The sequence below is a fragment of the Eupeodes corollae genome, chromosome 1 (genome assembly GCF_945859685.1).
Source record: "Eupeodes corollae chromosome 1, idEupCoro1.1, whole genome shotgun sequence".
NCBI classification, from domain to species: Eukaryota; Metazoa; Arthropoda; class Insecta; order Diptera; family Syrphidae; genus Eupeodes; species Eupeodes corollae.
This window is the reverse complement of record NC_079147.1, coordinates 249,901,264-249,914,891: the sequence shown is the minus strand read 5'-3', so window position 1 is coordinate 249,914,891 and position 13,628 is coordinate 249,901,264. Positions and strand designations below refer to the sequence as shown.

General features: G+C 34.3%; 1 protein-coding gene across 1 annotated transcript; it reads left to right on the top strand.

The window, feature by feature from the left end:
• The first annotated feature begins 2,358 nt into the window (after positions 1-2,358).
• Positions 2,359-4,060, top strand: LOC129940534 (uncharacterized). The gene has a single exon (XM_056048908.1). The coding sequence runs from the start codon at positions 2,478-2,480 to the stop codon at positions 3,975-3,977; it is 1,500 nt and encodes a 499-aa protein (XP_055904883.1). The 5' UTR covers positions 2,359-2,477; the 3' UTR covers positions 3,978-4,060.
• Positions 4,061-13,628: the final 9,568 nt, after the last annotated feature.

The following is a 13,628-nucleotide window of genomic DNA, read 5'->3' as shown; positions in this document are numbered from 1 at the left end:
TAAGAAATAATTTTAAATCAATATCTTTCGTTATTCTCCTAATACTTGTTAAATTTCAATATCGTTTTTGTTCCCGACATTTTAAACCCAAAACCAGTTTTTATAAATTTAAGCAGCATTTTTGAAAAAAAAATGTTTGTTATAAAAAAATATAAATTGAATTTTTCTAAGAACATTGTCTTAGGTTAATAACAAAATTTCATTCTATATGAAATAATTTTGAAGTCAATATTAAAGGGTGTCCCAAAATTGACGCAAGCTTTGAATTTGCCGCCATTTGTGCAGTGAAGTGTTGGCAACCCTGAAAAAATGCAATTTGACAGCTAACAGTATAGGGTTATTAAAAATGAAGCGTTACACATTAGAACAACGTGTCTTCATTATTAAAGAATATTTCAAAAATAGTGAAAGCTTGGCGGCTGCAGTTCGAAAATTTCATACAAAATATGGTCGGAATAGTGTTTTAACTTCGTCAACTGTGAAGAGATTAATTGAAAAATTCATTCAGACTGGATCCGTTGGAGACGCCAAACACACAAACACACTGGTCGTCCAATAACAAGCCGTTCAAATGTGAATGTCGAAGCAGTGCGTGAGAGTGTTGCTGACAATCCAGGAACCTCAATTCGACGTCGTGAACAAGAATTGCAAATTTCAAAAACCTCTCTACAGAGTATACTCACCAAAGATCTGTGTCTTCATGCTTACAAAATTTAATTAACACAACAATTGAAGCCTAATGACCATGGACAGAGAAGAGAGTCCGTTGAATGGATTATTGAACATCAACAAATGGACCCTGATTTTTCGAGCAAAATCATCCTAAGCGATGAAGCACATTTTAATTTTGATGGCTTTGTCAATCGCCAAAATTGCCGCATTTGGGGTTCGGAGAACCCACATGTGATTGTCGAAAAACAAATGCATCCACAACGCGTGACTGTATGGTGTATTTTTTGGGCTGGAGGCATAATTGGGCCATATTTTTATGAAAATGATGCTGGTCAAGCAGTGACTGTTACTGGTGCTCGATATCGCGACATGATTACACAATTCTTTCTGCCAAAATTGGATGATATTGATGTGTCCAATATGTGGTTTCAACAAGACGGTGCCACATGTCATACAGCCCGTGAAACAATTCAATTACTGCATGAGACATTTCCAGGTCGTGTACTCTCTCGTTTCGGTGATCAAAATTGGCCTCCTAGATCGTGTGATTTAACACCATTAGACTTCTTTTTATGGGGTTATTTGAAATCACAAGTCTATGTCAACAAGCCCACAACCACCCGTGCATTAAAGGAGGAGATTCAACGCTGCATCAACGAAATTCAGCCACATTTATGCAGAATGGTCATGGAAAATTTCAACAAAAGAGTGCGCATGTGCATGCAAAGCCGTGGAGACCATTTGTCCGATGTATTATTCCATACATAACCCTTTCCTATGTACTTTACGAGTCAATAAAAATATAACTATCAAAAGACTAAAAACGGCGTTTTCCATTTAATTCAAATCTTGCGTTAATTTTTTGACACCCTTTATGTCGTAGACGCCCTTTAAGCTGTTGAATAAGTAGTTCAAACTTACTGCAACTGTAGAAGCCACTATTGATTCCATATGGGGAATTCCTCCGCTTACCTGACACAATATAAATGCTTAAATTTATAATTTTGTTTGATAACATCTTCAGATTTGACATGGAATTTCAGATCAACTTATTTTGACGTCACAATTTCTTCAACTTTTGGAAATACCAACATTAAACCTAAAAAATACTGTCATTAATTTACTTCTCCTAAAATATGTAGATTTGCCTAAGAGCTTTATTTAGAAAATTAATTTACTAATCAAACTATTGACCTTTCATAACACTGCGATAACGAAGAATAGATAAATAACAATTTTATTATTATAGACAAATTGTCTTTATAAGGGGCACGTGGTGCCACATGGAATTCCCTGAATCAAAAATATAAACAAAAATTAATAAATACCTATTGTATCTCTTAAATCCTAAATTGCTATCGTTTGTTTATAAAATTAATTTAACTACATAATTTGAATATTTGTTTGTTTATATTTGAAGCGTATGTTAATGTACTTCTAAGGGTTCGCCATCCCCCACATCTTCACATTTCTCAACACCTGAGTCAAGTCAATCGACCGACCGGTCTTAGCTTGGGTTGAGTGAATTGAATTGATCTTGAAGTTGAAGATGAGTCTTCATCTGGTAATTTACAAACATTTATTTTCTTTATTTTTCTCACGAACTGAAAAACAAGCGAAAATCCCATCCGAAAGATATAAAAAAATCATAGCACTTGTTAAAACAAGTATTTTTCTACCAGTTTTGAGAACGCGATCTTCACTTATTCTCTTATAAGACCAAGAACTTATTCAGTTGCGTTCTGATCGTCGTCGGTCGAACTACGCGCAGTGCTATAGTTGTTCGCTTTTAACACGACAAGAAGATGGGGCGATCAAAGTTGTTAATTCGAATTTTCGCAGTTTATTGTGTTGCAATACATTTCGGCACAAATTTTGCACAGGACGCTGCCGCTGCGGCTGAATGTGGTGACGATGGTCACTCTGAAAAGGATGCAATCCAAAAACTATTTGAAACAATGGAAAAGATCAACAACAAACTAGAAGCCCTAGACGAACGCTTAACCACACTCCAAACGACCCTTGAACTAAAAACCACACCTGACGACAGCAAGTGTCTAATGCGAGATGTCGTAGACGCAATCAATAACCAACGCTTCGAAATAGCCGAGGAAAAGCTTATCGAGTTGAGTGATAATAAAAAAATAGCCAAGATCGTTCACGATGTTTATGCGGGCTCGGTGGTGAATGCCGACAGAATTGTGGGATTCGCAAAATCTCTAAAGAGCGGGGAGTCCCAATTCCTGGTGTTCAGTGCAGTTTTCGACGAAATGGTTTTAGGTGGAAATGCCGAACCAATTAGGTTAATAAAGCTAGTCGAGGCTTTCGAGCGAGAGGTGGCTAGGCAAAATGACGTCTTGTTGAAAAAGAAGGCCAAAGACGTCATTGAAAAGGCTGTTGAGGACATTAAAATGGCTTCGGTTACCGTCTTACAGATGGCCATGATTGCGAATAAATACGAAATGAATGTGGAGATTGAAAAGCTATCCGATGCATTGTTTGAGTTTAAGTCGGAGGTGTCCAACGATGTGATGGATCGTGTGGTGGACAGTGTGTTTGGAGTTGTTGCAGCGGGAAAGATTCTTGACAATATAAGCAGTCACAAGAACATTCCCCAAGTAATCGAGGGATTGACAGCGATTTTCAATAGATTCAACTATGCAGGCAACCTGAATAATGACGCCACCCTTACCCTGGCTTCTCACTTGCGCAAGCTCCAAGACCGGGAGCAGTACAAGACTCTGAATCGGCAATTGAAGGACGAAGTGGAAAAAGTGGTTCAACGACTTCCGGCGTGTGCCAAGAACCTCTTCTTCCACACTTATGTGTGTTTGTGGAACAAAGCCAAGCAGCAGTATATGTATGCGGCAAGTACAGCGGAAAGCCATGACTCCGAGCGGCGCAACATCTTCACATGGTATCCGGGAGATATTCCGACTGGGGCATACTGGCATGTTCATCGCATGGGAGATGCATTCTATTTGAAGAACAAAGAACATGCCGATGAATATATGTATTCACCACTTTCGGACTTCACCTTTAGCAAGGATCAGCGATATGCCTTCACCTGGATACCGGGCAATAATACAGATCCCCAAAGTGCCTGGGGTGTTGAGTTGGATGGAGATTTTTGTTATATCAAGACAATCTATCACAATGAGTACTTGTATGCAACCGATGTTAGATACAATCAATTGAATAGTTACGTTTTCACTTGGAAGCCGGGTTCACTGGTCAGAAGCCCCGAATTCCAATGGCAAATTAGAAATTGTGGTCAGATTGACATAAGAAGTTCAGATGGTTAATTGTCTGCCCATTGCAACATACATTTCATTTTGTATTTAAAAAGAAAAAAATATCAATAAACACATTATCTTCATTTCAACAATTTTTGAGTTTTTATTTAATTTTTCGTTTGAGCTTTCGATCATTTGGTAATCGTATTTGAAAAAGTGTCGCAAAAGCTCGAAGTGATTTAAGTTCTTTTACAAGAATTACACTGATCGTCAACAAGGTTTTTTTATTAGGATGAAACTAAACTTTTACGAAGGGTTATGATGTCCTAAGTTTAAATCCGACTTCAAAATCACTCTATCACTTTTTAAAAGCTAAGTACAAAAATACTTAATGAAGTATTCTTAAGGCTATGTAAGTTAACGACGTAGTTTGTTTAAATAATATTCCTAATGGTTTTCGAAATCAATGATTTATATCTTTAATACTCAGTTAAAATATTTTTAGTATTTCATAAACGTTTCTAATTATTTTAGTCTTTACCTATCCTACATAAAGCTTTCATTTATGCTAAAACTGTTTTTAAGAGAAAAACGAAAAACATTTCAAAATCATTGTTTGTATACATTCAATTTTGATATGTTTTGAAAAATATGCAGAAATAATATTGAAAACGGGCAGTTTTTAATTGTGAGCAAATAGATAAAAAAGTTCATATTCAAAATAAGTACCAAAAATAAACTTTAAAAGGTTTTTTTTTCAAAGTTGAAGTCGCACCTCAAGGGAACTCATCATGGCGGCGTACAAAAGGTCCAAGAAGCTCTAACCGTGGTGCTAAACGGGCTAACTTCGGAGGACTACCAAGGGTGCTTCCAATCATGGAAGCTCTACGCTCATCAGGCAAGCCACCTTTATTGACTCTCAGCGGAAATTACTTACTTTTACACACACAAACATGGTTTCGACAAGTTTTTGGTTGAGCTTTCAAAACTTGCCGAAACGTAATGGGCGAGTTAAGGGCCCTTCCCAACTATTCTTATCTTCCGAGGAAAAAAAAAATCGAGAAGTGATTCGAAGTGTGAATTTTGTACAAACATTAAGTTAAGGGACTTTAAAAACGCGGCGTTAAAAACCCATTTTTACACAATTTTGGTAGAGCGATAGGTGGATCTTTGTTTGGCTTTAAAATTTACGTCAATGGCAACTTTACCGTAGTAAATGATCAAACATGTCTTGTAATCAACAACCTAAGTAAGAAGTACTTTATTGTGCCCACGTATCAAAATTGCAATTTCTGGGATAATGATTTCAATGCGGTTGATGATTGTCTTCACACACTGCAGTCTCAAAATGTAATGCTCGGATAGGAAATAAACAGATAGCTTTGGACGAAAATAATTTTATAGGCATAGATATAGCAAAAACACGAAATTCTAAAGACCAAACAGTCAACAGAAATGGTAGAATTTTTATGGAAATGTGTCAAACAAATGATCTTTTTATTCTTAATGGTTGTAGTAAAAATGATTCACTAGGAGAATTTACATTTAATGGAGGATCAGGAAAATCAGTAATTGATTTCTGTGAAATTACAAGTGAATGGTTAAAAATCACATCGTCCATCGAAGTAGGAGTAAAAACTTTCTCTGACCATATGCCTCTTTTAGTAGAACTCAGACTAAACAACACCTCATATCACTACGAAATAGCGCTACCCCCAAAACTCGTCTGGAAAGATAGTTCAAAAGAAATGTATGCAGCAAAGTTACTGAACCAGATCAAACTACATTGGAAGTTCGAAACGAGGAAAAAATACGTTTTTTAAACAAATCTAATGCTTTACCGCAAGAAAGCTATCTTTTGATCTGCTTAGAAGATTAAGGAACACCATTGATCATAACGAAACCCTAAGAGGAAAATATATCACCTACAAGCTGTCACAGAAAGGATTGTCTACGAAGCTGTTAAAAGTCCTCAGAAATATCTACCAAAATACTCGACAATCGGTGTGGGATGGCACAAGTATATCAGATTGGTATAACACAACATCAGGAGTGAAGCAAGGCTATCTTCTGAGTGCAACATTGTTTTCACTGTTCATTGACGATATCTCTTTTTATCTACCTGCTGGAGTATGCGTAGCAGAAATAAGAATTAAAGTGCTTCTTTATGCTGAGAACATCGTTATGTTTGCTCTAGATGGTGAATCAATTGAAACAGTCACACAATACAAATAAACGGTGATTTTTTAAGAGCTTGAGAACTTTTTAAAAAAAAAAACGCATAAAATTTGCAAAATCTCATCGATTTTTTATTTGAAACGTTAGATTGGTCCATGACATTTACTTTTTGAAGATAATTTCATTTAAATGTTGACCGCGGCTGCGTCTTAGGTGGTCCATTCGGAAAGTCCAATTTTGGGTAACTTTTTCGAGCATTTCGACCGGAATAGCCCGAATTTCTTCGGAAATGTTGTCTTCCAAAGCTGGAATAGTTGCTGGCTTATTTGTGTAGACTTTAGACTTGACGTAGCCCCACAAAAAATAGTCTAAAGGCGTCAAATCGCATGATCTTGGTGGCCAACTTACCGGTCCATTCCTTGAGATGAATTGTTTTCCCTCAAAATGGCCATAAAATCGCGAGCTGTGTGGCATGTAGCGCCATCTTGTTGAAACCACATGTCAATCAAGTTCAGTTCTTCCATTTTTGGCAAAAAAAGGTTTGTTAGCATTGAACGATAGCGATCGCCATTCACCGTAACGTTGCGTCCAACAGCATCTTTGAAAAAATACGGTCCAATGATTCCACCAGCGTACAAACCACACCAAACAGTGCATTTTTCGGGATGCATGGGCAGTTCTTGAACGGCTTCTGGTTGCTCTTCACTCCAAATGCAGCAATTTTGCTTATTTACGTAGCCATTCAACCAGAAATGAGCCTCATCGCTGAACAAAATTTGTCGATAAAAAAGCGGATTTTCTGCCAACTTTTCTAGGGCCCATTCACTGAAAATTCGACGTTGTGGCAGATCGTTCGGCTTCAGTTCTTGCACGAGCTGTATTTTATACGGTTTTACACCAAGATCTTTGCGTAAAATCTTCCATGTGGTCGAATAACACAAACCCAATTGCTGCGAACGGCGACGAATCGACATTTCACGGTCTTCAGCAACACTCTCAGAAACAGACGCAATATTCTCTTCTGTACGTACTGTACGCATTCGTGTGGTTGGTTTAATGTCCAATAAAGTAAACTGAGTGCGAAACTGGGTCACAATCGCATTAATTGTTTGCTCACTTGGTCGATTATGTAGACCATAAACCGGACGTAAAGCGCGAAACACATTTCGAACCGAACACTGATTTTGGTAATAAAATCCAATGATTTGCAAGCGTTGCTCGTTAGTAAGTCTATTCATGATGAAATGTCAAAGCATACTGAGCATCTTTCTCTCTGACACCATGTCTGAAATCCCGCGTGATCTGTCAAATACTAATGCATGAAAATCCTAACTTTAAAAAAAACACCCTTTACCTTGGTGTTATACTGCAATCAAACATGAAGTTTTCTCTCCACCTTGAGAAAAAAACTGGGTTCCGCTAAAATGCTTATAAATTCCTCCTGGAAAAATATAATCTGAAACAATGAAATTAAGACCTCAGCAAAATACAAGGTCTTCGAATCAATCAAGCGCTCTTTCATGTGCTATAGTTACCAAACATGGGGTTACCGTTCATATGAAGAAGTTAAAAAACTGCTACGATATTTAAAAAAAAAAAACTCTTCCGACTGCCTATGAATACGCCAAACTACGTTCTTACTCTAGAAACAGGTTTACCTTCTTTATACCACTATACTCTTAAGCTAAATTTTGATTATATCCTAAAAGCTCTTGGATCACCAATGAACAGAATACCCAATATTCTTACGAAGTTTGTAATAAACAGGAAGATGGAATGGGCGCTTGAATGGAAAACGCTGTCTGATAAATGTGGATTCAACTTAAACTTGCAATACGAAGACCGGGGTGAATTGAAGAAAAAATCTGTACCAGTTACTTGAGCTTCACGACACAGCTACTAACTCTATGCACAGACCGATCTACCCAAGCTCAGCTTTAGCCTAAACTGCAACAACTATTTTAATGATGCGAATAACATCCAATCGATATCTTTAGTTTGCAGAGCTAGATGTGATATGCTTAATTTAAATGGTTCAACATACATACATAAAGAAACAAATCTATGCACAATATGAGAGCAAAAGAAGACACTTTTCACCTTTTAGCAATATGCCCCATCTACAGAGAATTAAGATGCAATTACTTCGGTGAGTTGACTTTGACGATGGAACAAACTAAAACCATATTGAATGGTTCTAATTGGGTAGCCCTAAACAGTTATCTAAAAGATGCACTCAAATATAGACACTATATAAATACTGAATTTACTTAATAGTTACATCATGTTCTTACGTACTTTTCATCACGATTTTAAACTTTTGTTTAATTTCTTGTAAAAGATCAAAAATGTAAATTTATCTTGTTTTTTATATTTTTTATCTAATAACAAAATTCTGAATTAGAAGTTTTAATTTTCATTTAAATTACTTTAAATTTATTGTTTTATTGTACTTACTTACAAAATGTTTAACGAATCAATCGGGCAGACGGCAATGCTACACTCATAACTTTTTATTAATTAAAATTTTAATTGTAAATTTTGTAAACTTTGTTATTGAAAAATAGAAATAAACAAAAACAATACATAAGTGATTAAGAAAATCTACGTTACTAATTAAAACTTTAAAATAAAAATATGTTGTTGTTGTTCTTTAAGTGGTTTGTCCGCCTGACCTCATACTTCTTCGGCTCATCCACCGGCATTTTCGACTTTGTCGAAAGAACTCGTTCTCGTTCAAAAACAAAATAAACCCTAACTTTCTCATCGAATGAAAAATCTTTTCATTTTGACTTGACCCAGGCCATCTTTTTACCACATTTTAAAATGATTATATAATATGCTTCCCTTAACGATTTTTATGTTAGGTTTTGAGTTTGCTTCAAAGCCGTATGAGTTATTTAAGAGTTTATGAGGGGTATTCGTAAGTATCGTATCAGCAAACGGACCTAATACTAAACGTTTTAATTTAGCTGTTTTTGCTCTGCACATTGTTTGTGTATGATTTTTGATATAATCCAGAATAATTACAAACATTTGTTTTTTTTTATATTTAAATGTTAATCAAATTATAAAAACAATGCAATTAGTTAATTTACAAGCTATCCTAACACACATTCATTTTCATCCAAATTCATATCAAGTGCCAACACATGACCTGTTCCTTTGATGATTGTTTTCGTCAAAAAATGTCTTTTCTTCCAAAACGTGTTTCTTAAAATTCTTTTATCGCATTTGTTAGAATTCAAATAATAATACAAAAGAGATATTTTACAGTAAAACCCCATTAGACCTAGTTATGATTATAATCAAATATTAGTTCGTTTAATTTTTTGTATTTTTAGGGCGATAGCAAAAGTCTGGATCTTAAAAATTGGTCATCTTTCGGTGCATAGTAGTTTTAATTAAAAAATAAACCATTTTATAAGATACTAGCGACCCATCCCGGCTTTGCACGGGTAGACATAAATAGGTACAGATATTTTAGTTATAAGCATGCTAATTAAAACGACCATGACTCACTAAATTAGAAAAAAATTGCTTATCTTAAAGCCTGCCTGTATACTACGTTAGCTGCGGTATTTGTAGGTGGCAACAACAAAATTTTGCAGGAGATCCCACTCGAGAAAGTGCAACATACAATTGCCCGTGGGAAAAGCACTTTTTCCTTAAGTCGATACCAACTATGGAAAAAGTTTGTCCCTGGGACAAGTATTATTTTAACGGCCGTTAAATAAGTACATCTGAAGCATTGTGGAGAATATTAGAGTTGTACCTATTTATGTCTACCCGTGCGAAGCCGGGACAGCCCGCTAGTACCAAATATAGCCTTTGTTACTCAGTGATAATGTAGCTTTCTAATGAAAAAATAATTATTAAAATCGGTCCAGTTCTTTTTGAGTTTATTCGTTACATACAAAAATACAAATCTTTCCTCTTTATAATAATATAAGGTAGATTATGAATTTTCCCTCAAAATTCATGTTTTTTTGTTAAAATAATAATTTTAACATTGAATAATAAAACAATATTATTATTATTCAATATTGTATGTTGCAAAATATGTTAACAATAAATAATTAGAATAAATAATAAGACACATTTATAACTATAAACCCTACTTTTAGATTTTCGATTCATCATAATGTTACACTTAATTTACAAAGAGAGTATTTATTTTGAAAACTATAAAAAAAATCCAATTAATTATATTTTATTTTTCGTTTATAAGAATTTTATAACAATTACTCATTTCAACTGGATAGAGCCGAATTGTTTGTATCATGTGGGTACTTGACCTTTATCAAGGGTGATTTTTCTAAAGTTAAAAAAAAAACACACACAAAAAAAAAGGCATGAAATCTTTATTCGATCGATAATACGTTCATTATAATTCAATATTTGAAGATTATTTCATGCAAATGTTGACCTTGATTGCGCCTCAAATGGTCCATCCGCTTAGTCCTATTTTGGCATACTCTTCCCAACATTTCGGCCGGCATCTCACGAATAAATGGACAGGTTCAGACAACATAAAGGACTTAATTTGCATTCTTTGATCGCATATTTTGAACAAGGCAGCTTTACTTCACTAACTTCTACCTTCAGTTCATCGTACAAAAACTACCAAAAACAATATAGTTTACAAAACACTCCTCAGGCAAACTGCATGTCAATCAACAATTGTATTTTTATTGTAAGAATATATTACTTATTTCTTTTCCAATTTGACAAAGAACCCTTTTCCACAAAACATTAAATAAAATTGGTCAAAAAATAAAAAAAAAAAGGAGGCTGGGATGCGACCCACACTGATAACTTCCCATTCCGTCTGTCGAATTGTCTTGCTTAAAAGTTTGTCTATATGTATTTTTACCAAATTTGCGCACTATTTTTTGTAAATTTTATTTTTATGAAAAAAACGGACTGTTGGATTTTTATATAAAAATTACTGAATGTTGAAAACAATATTTTCTCTGAAATAAAATAAGTTTGAAGCCAATATTTTTAATTTTTGAAAAGTTATTTGAGCCGAAAGTAAATTTTTACCAAGTTTTAGTAGGTATTGTTTTTTTTTTTTTTTGAGAGTTTTATTTTTTGTAAAAAAAACTGTCAATTCGATTTTTTAAAAAATTTTACCAAATTTTGAAAACAATATTTCTTATAAGATAAAATTAGTTTAAAGCCAATATTTAAAATTTTTGAAGAGATATTTGAGCCGAAAATCCATTTTTACCAACTTCTATACATTTTTTTTCAGGTTTTTATTTTTTGTAAAAAAACTATCAATTCGATTTTTCTCAAAATTTGTCCTAGTATTGAAAACAATATTTCTTATAAGAAAAAATTAGTTAGAACATATTATCTCAAAGTTTTTAAAAGATATTTGAGTCGAAAATCATTTTTTACGAGCTTTTGTTATTTTTTTTCGGTTTTTAATTTTTTGTACAAAAACTGTAAAATCGATTTTTTTCAAACTTTAACTGAATGTTGACAACAAGATGTTTTGAAATATAAAAGTAAATTAAAGCCAATATCTCAAAGTTTTGAAAAGATATTTGAGTCGAAAATCAATTTTTACCAACTTTTATACATTTTTTTTTAGGTTTTTATTTTTTGTGAAAAAAAACTGTCAATTAGATTGTTCTCAAAATTTTATCAGATGTCAAAAACATTATTCTTCGTTGCACAAAATTGTTTAAGAGATGAAATCATATTTCAGTCGTAAAATTTTGGAGGTGACAAATTTTTTTTTCAGTTTTATTGATTTATAAAAAAAAACCGTTATATTGATTTTTTTCAAAAAAATATACCTGTTCGGTATCACATTACAATATATTATATAAAATTTAATTCAAGTCTCTAGCGTTTTTGGTTCGTAAGATATTTAAGGTTAACCAAAATGTTCACCTTTTTTCAAACTGCAATGGTAAACAAACCACATACACAATTTTCTTGAGAGCCCTTTCTGCATCTTTCTGCCTTATTATCTGTATAACAAAACTTATTTGAAGTCGATATCTCTTCTGGTTCTTGATCTATGGACGACGAAAAAAACGTCGCGAACGTACGGACGTACGGACGTACAAACGTACGTACACACGCACGCACAGACATCTTTCTAAAAATATTTTATTTCGACTCTAGGGACCTTGAAACGTCGAGAAATGTCAAAATTTTCAATTTGACAAATCGGACCCATTACAATATAACTTGCTATGGGAAGTTAAAAACAAATCAGAGAAATAAAGTTCAGCTCTAAGTTGAATGAAAAAACATGTTTAACTGTCATTTTGACATAAACTGACTTGACTTAATAGTTAGGGAGATTTTTTTGAATAACATTCCAGTCAACTTTCCATTAAAGTAGCCTTAATTGAAAGGTACATTTTTGGCAGCTTACCAATCAGATACCAAAAACTTGCCTTACTTTCAAGTCCATTATGTCGCCTCAACCTGCCTATTTCTAATTTGCAGTGAAGTGCTTTATTTGAACGTAGATTTTAACCACGGCAACTAGTTAGGTGTCATAAACTTCAAACTCGAAACTTTACTTCACTAACCTCCACCTTCAGTTTATTGCGCTTAAACTTCCAAAAACATAATTGTTTGCCTTATCCAATTCCATCTTGACTTGTATGTCGTATTTTAAGGAAATAATAATTATTCCTTTTCCAATTTGACAAGGAACCCTAGTACATAAAACATCAAATAGAATTGTGAAGAAAATAAATAAATCACAGATTAATAAAGTTCAGTTTAAAAAAATCAAGTCCGTAGAGAATTAGGGCCTAGTGACTTACGGCGCTCAACCATTTCTGTGTGCGAGTAATGTTGGCAGAAATGGAGGGGATCTACCGTTTAAATCCGAATCGGAACGGCTAATTTGAGAAAGAACGTTTCATGACAAGAAAATTCAGCTTTCAGTTAACTAAAAAATCATGACTACGTGTCATTTTGACATAAGTGGACCTCACTTGATAGTAAGGGAGATTTTTCTTGACTACCTTTCCAGTGAAACTTCTAATAAAGTTGCCTTAATTGGAAAGCAATTTTTCGATACTAGAAACTTGACTTGCTTTTAAATCCCTTATGTCGTCTGAGAATGCCCCATTCTTCAATGTTGTCTTCTAATGCGTCAATTGAAGCGGGCAAGTCTGTGTAGACATGAGCTTTAACATAGCCCCACAAAAAATAGTCCAAGGGCATTAAATCGCACGATCTAGGCGGCGAATTGACGGGTCCCGTCCCGAACGTGAAATAAATTGTTCAATCAATCAACTCGCTCCACGGTAGCGCTCACCATTCACATTTACGTTACGATTCGCATCATCTTTAAAGAAGTACGGCCCAATAAAAAACTGTGACTTTTTCTAGATGCATTGGCAGCTCTTGCAATGCTTCGGGCTAATATTCACTCCAAAATTGACAATTCTGTTTACTTACGTACCCATTGAGCTAAAAATGAGTTTCGTCGCTGAACACAATAAAATGGAAGAAGCGCGTGATGAACTTTCTTAACAGAGCGCGCATTTTGATAAT

Coding starts and splice junctions, on each gene's coding strand:
- LOC129940534 (XM_056048908.1), top strand. CDS start 2,478: ATGGGGCGATCAAAGTTGTTAATTCGAATTTTCGCAGTTTATTGTGTT.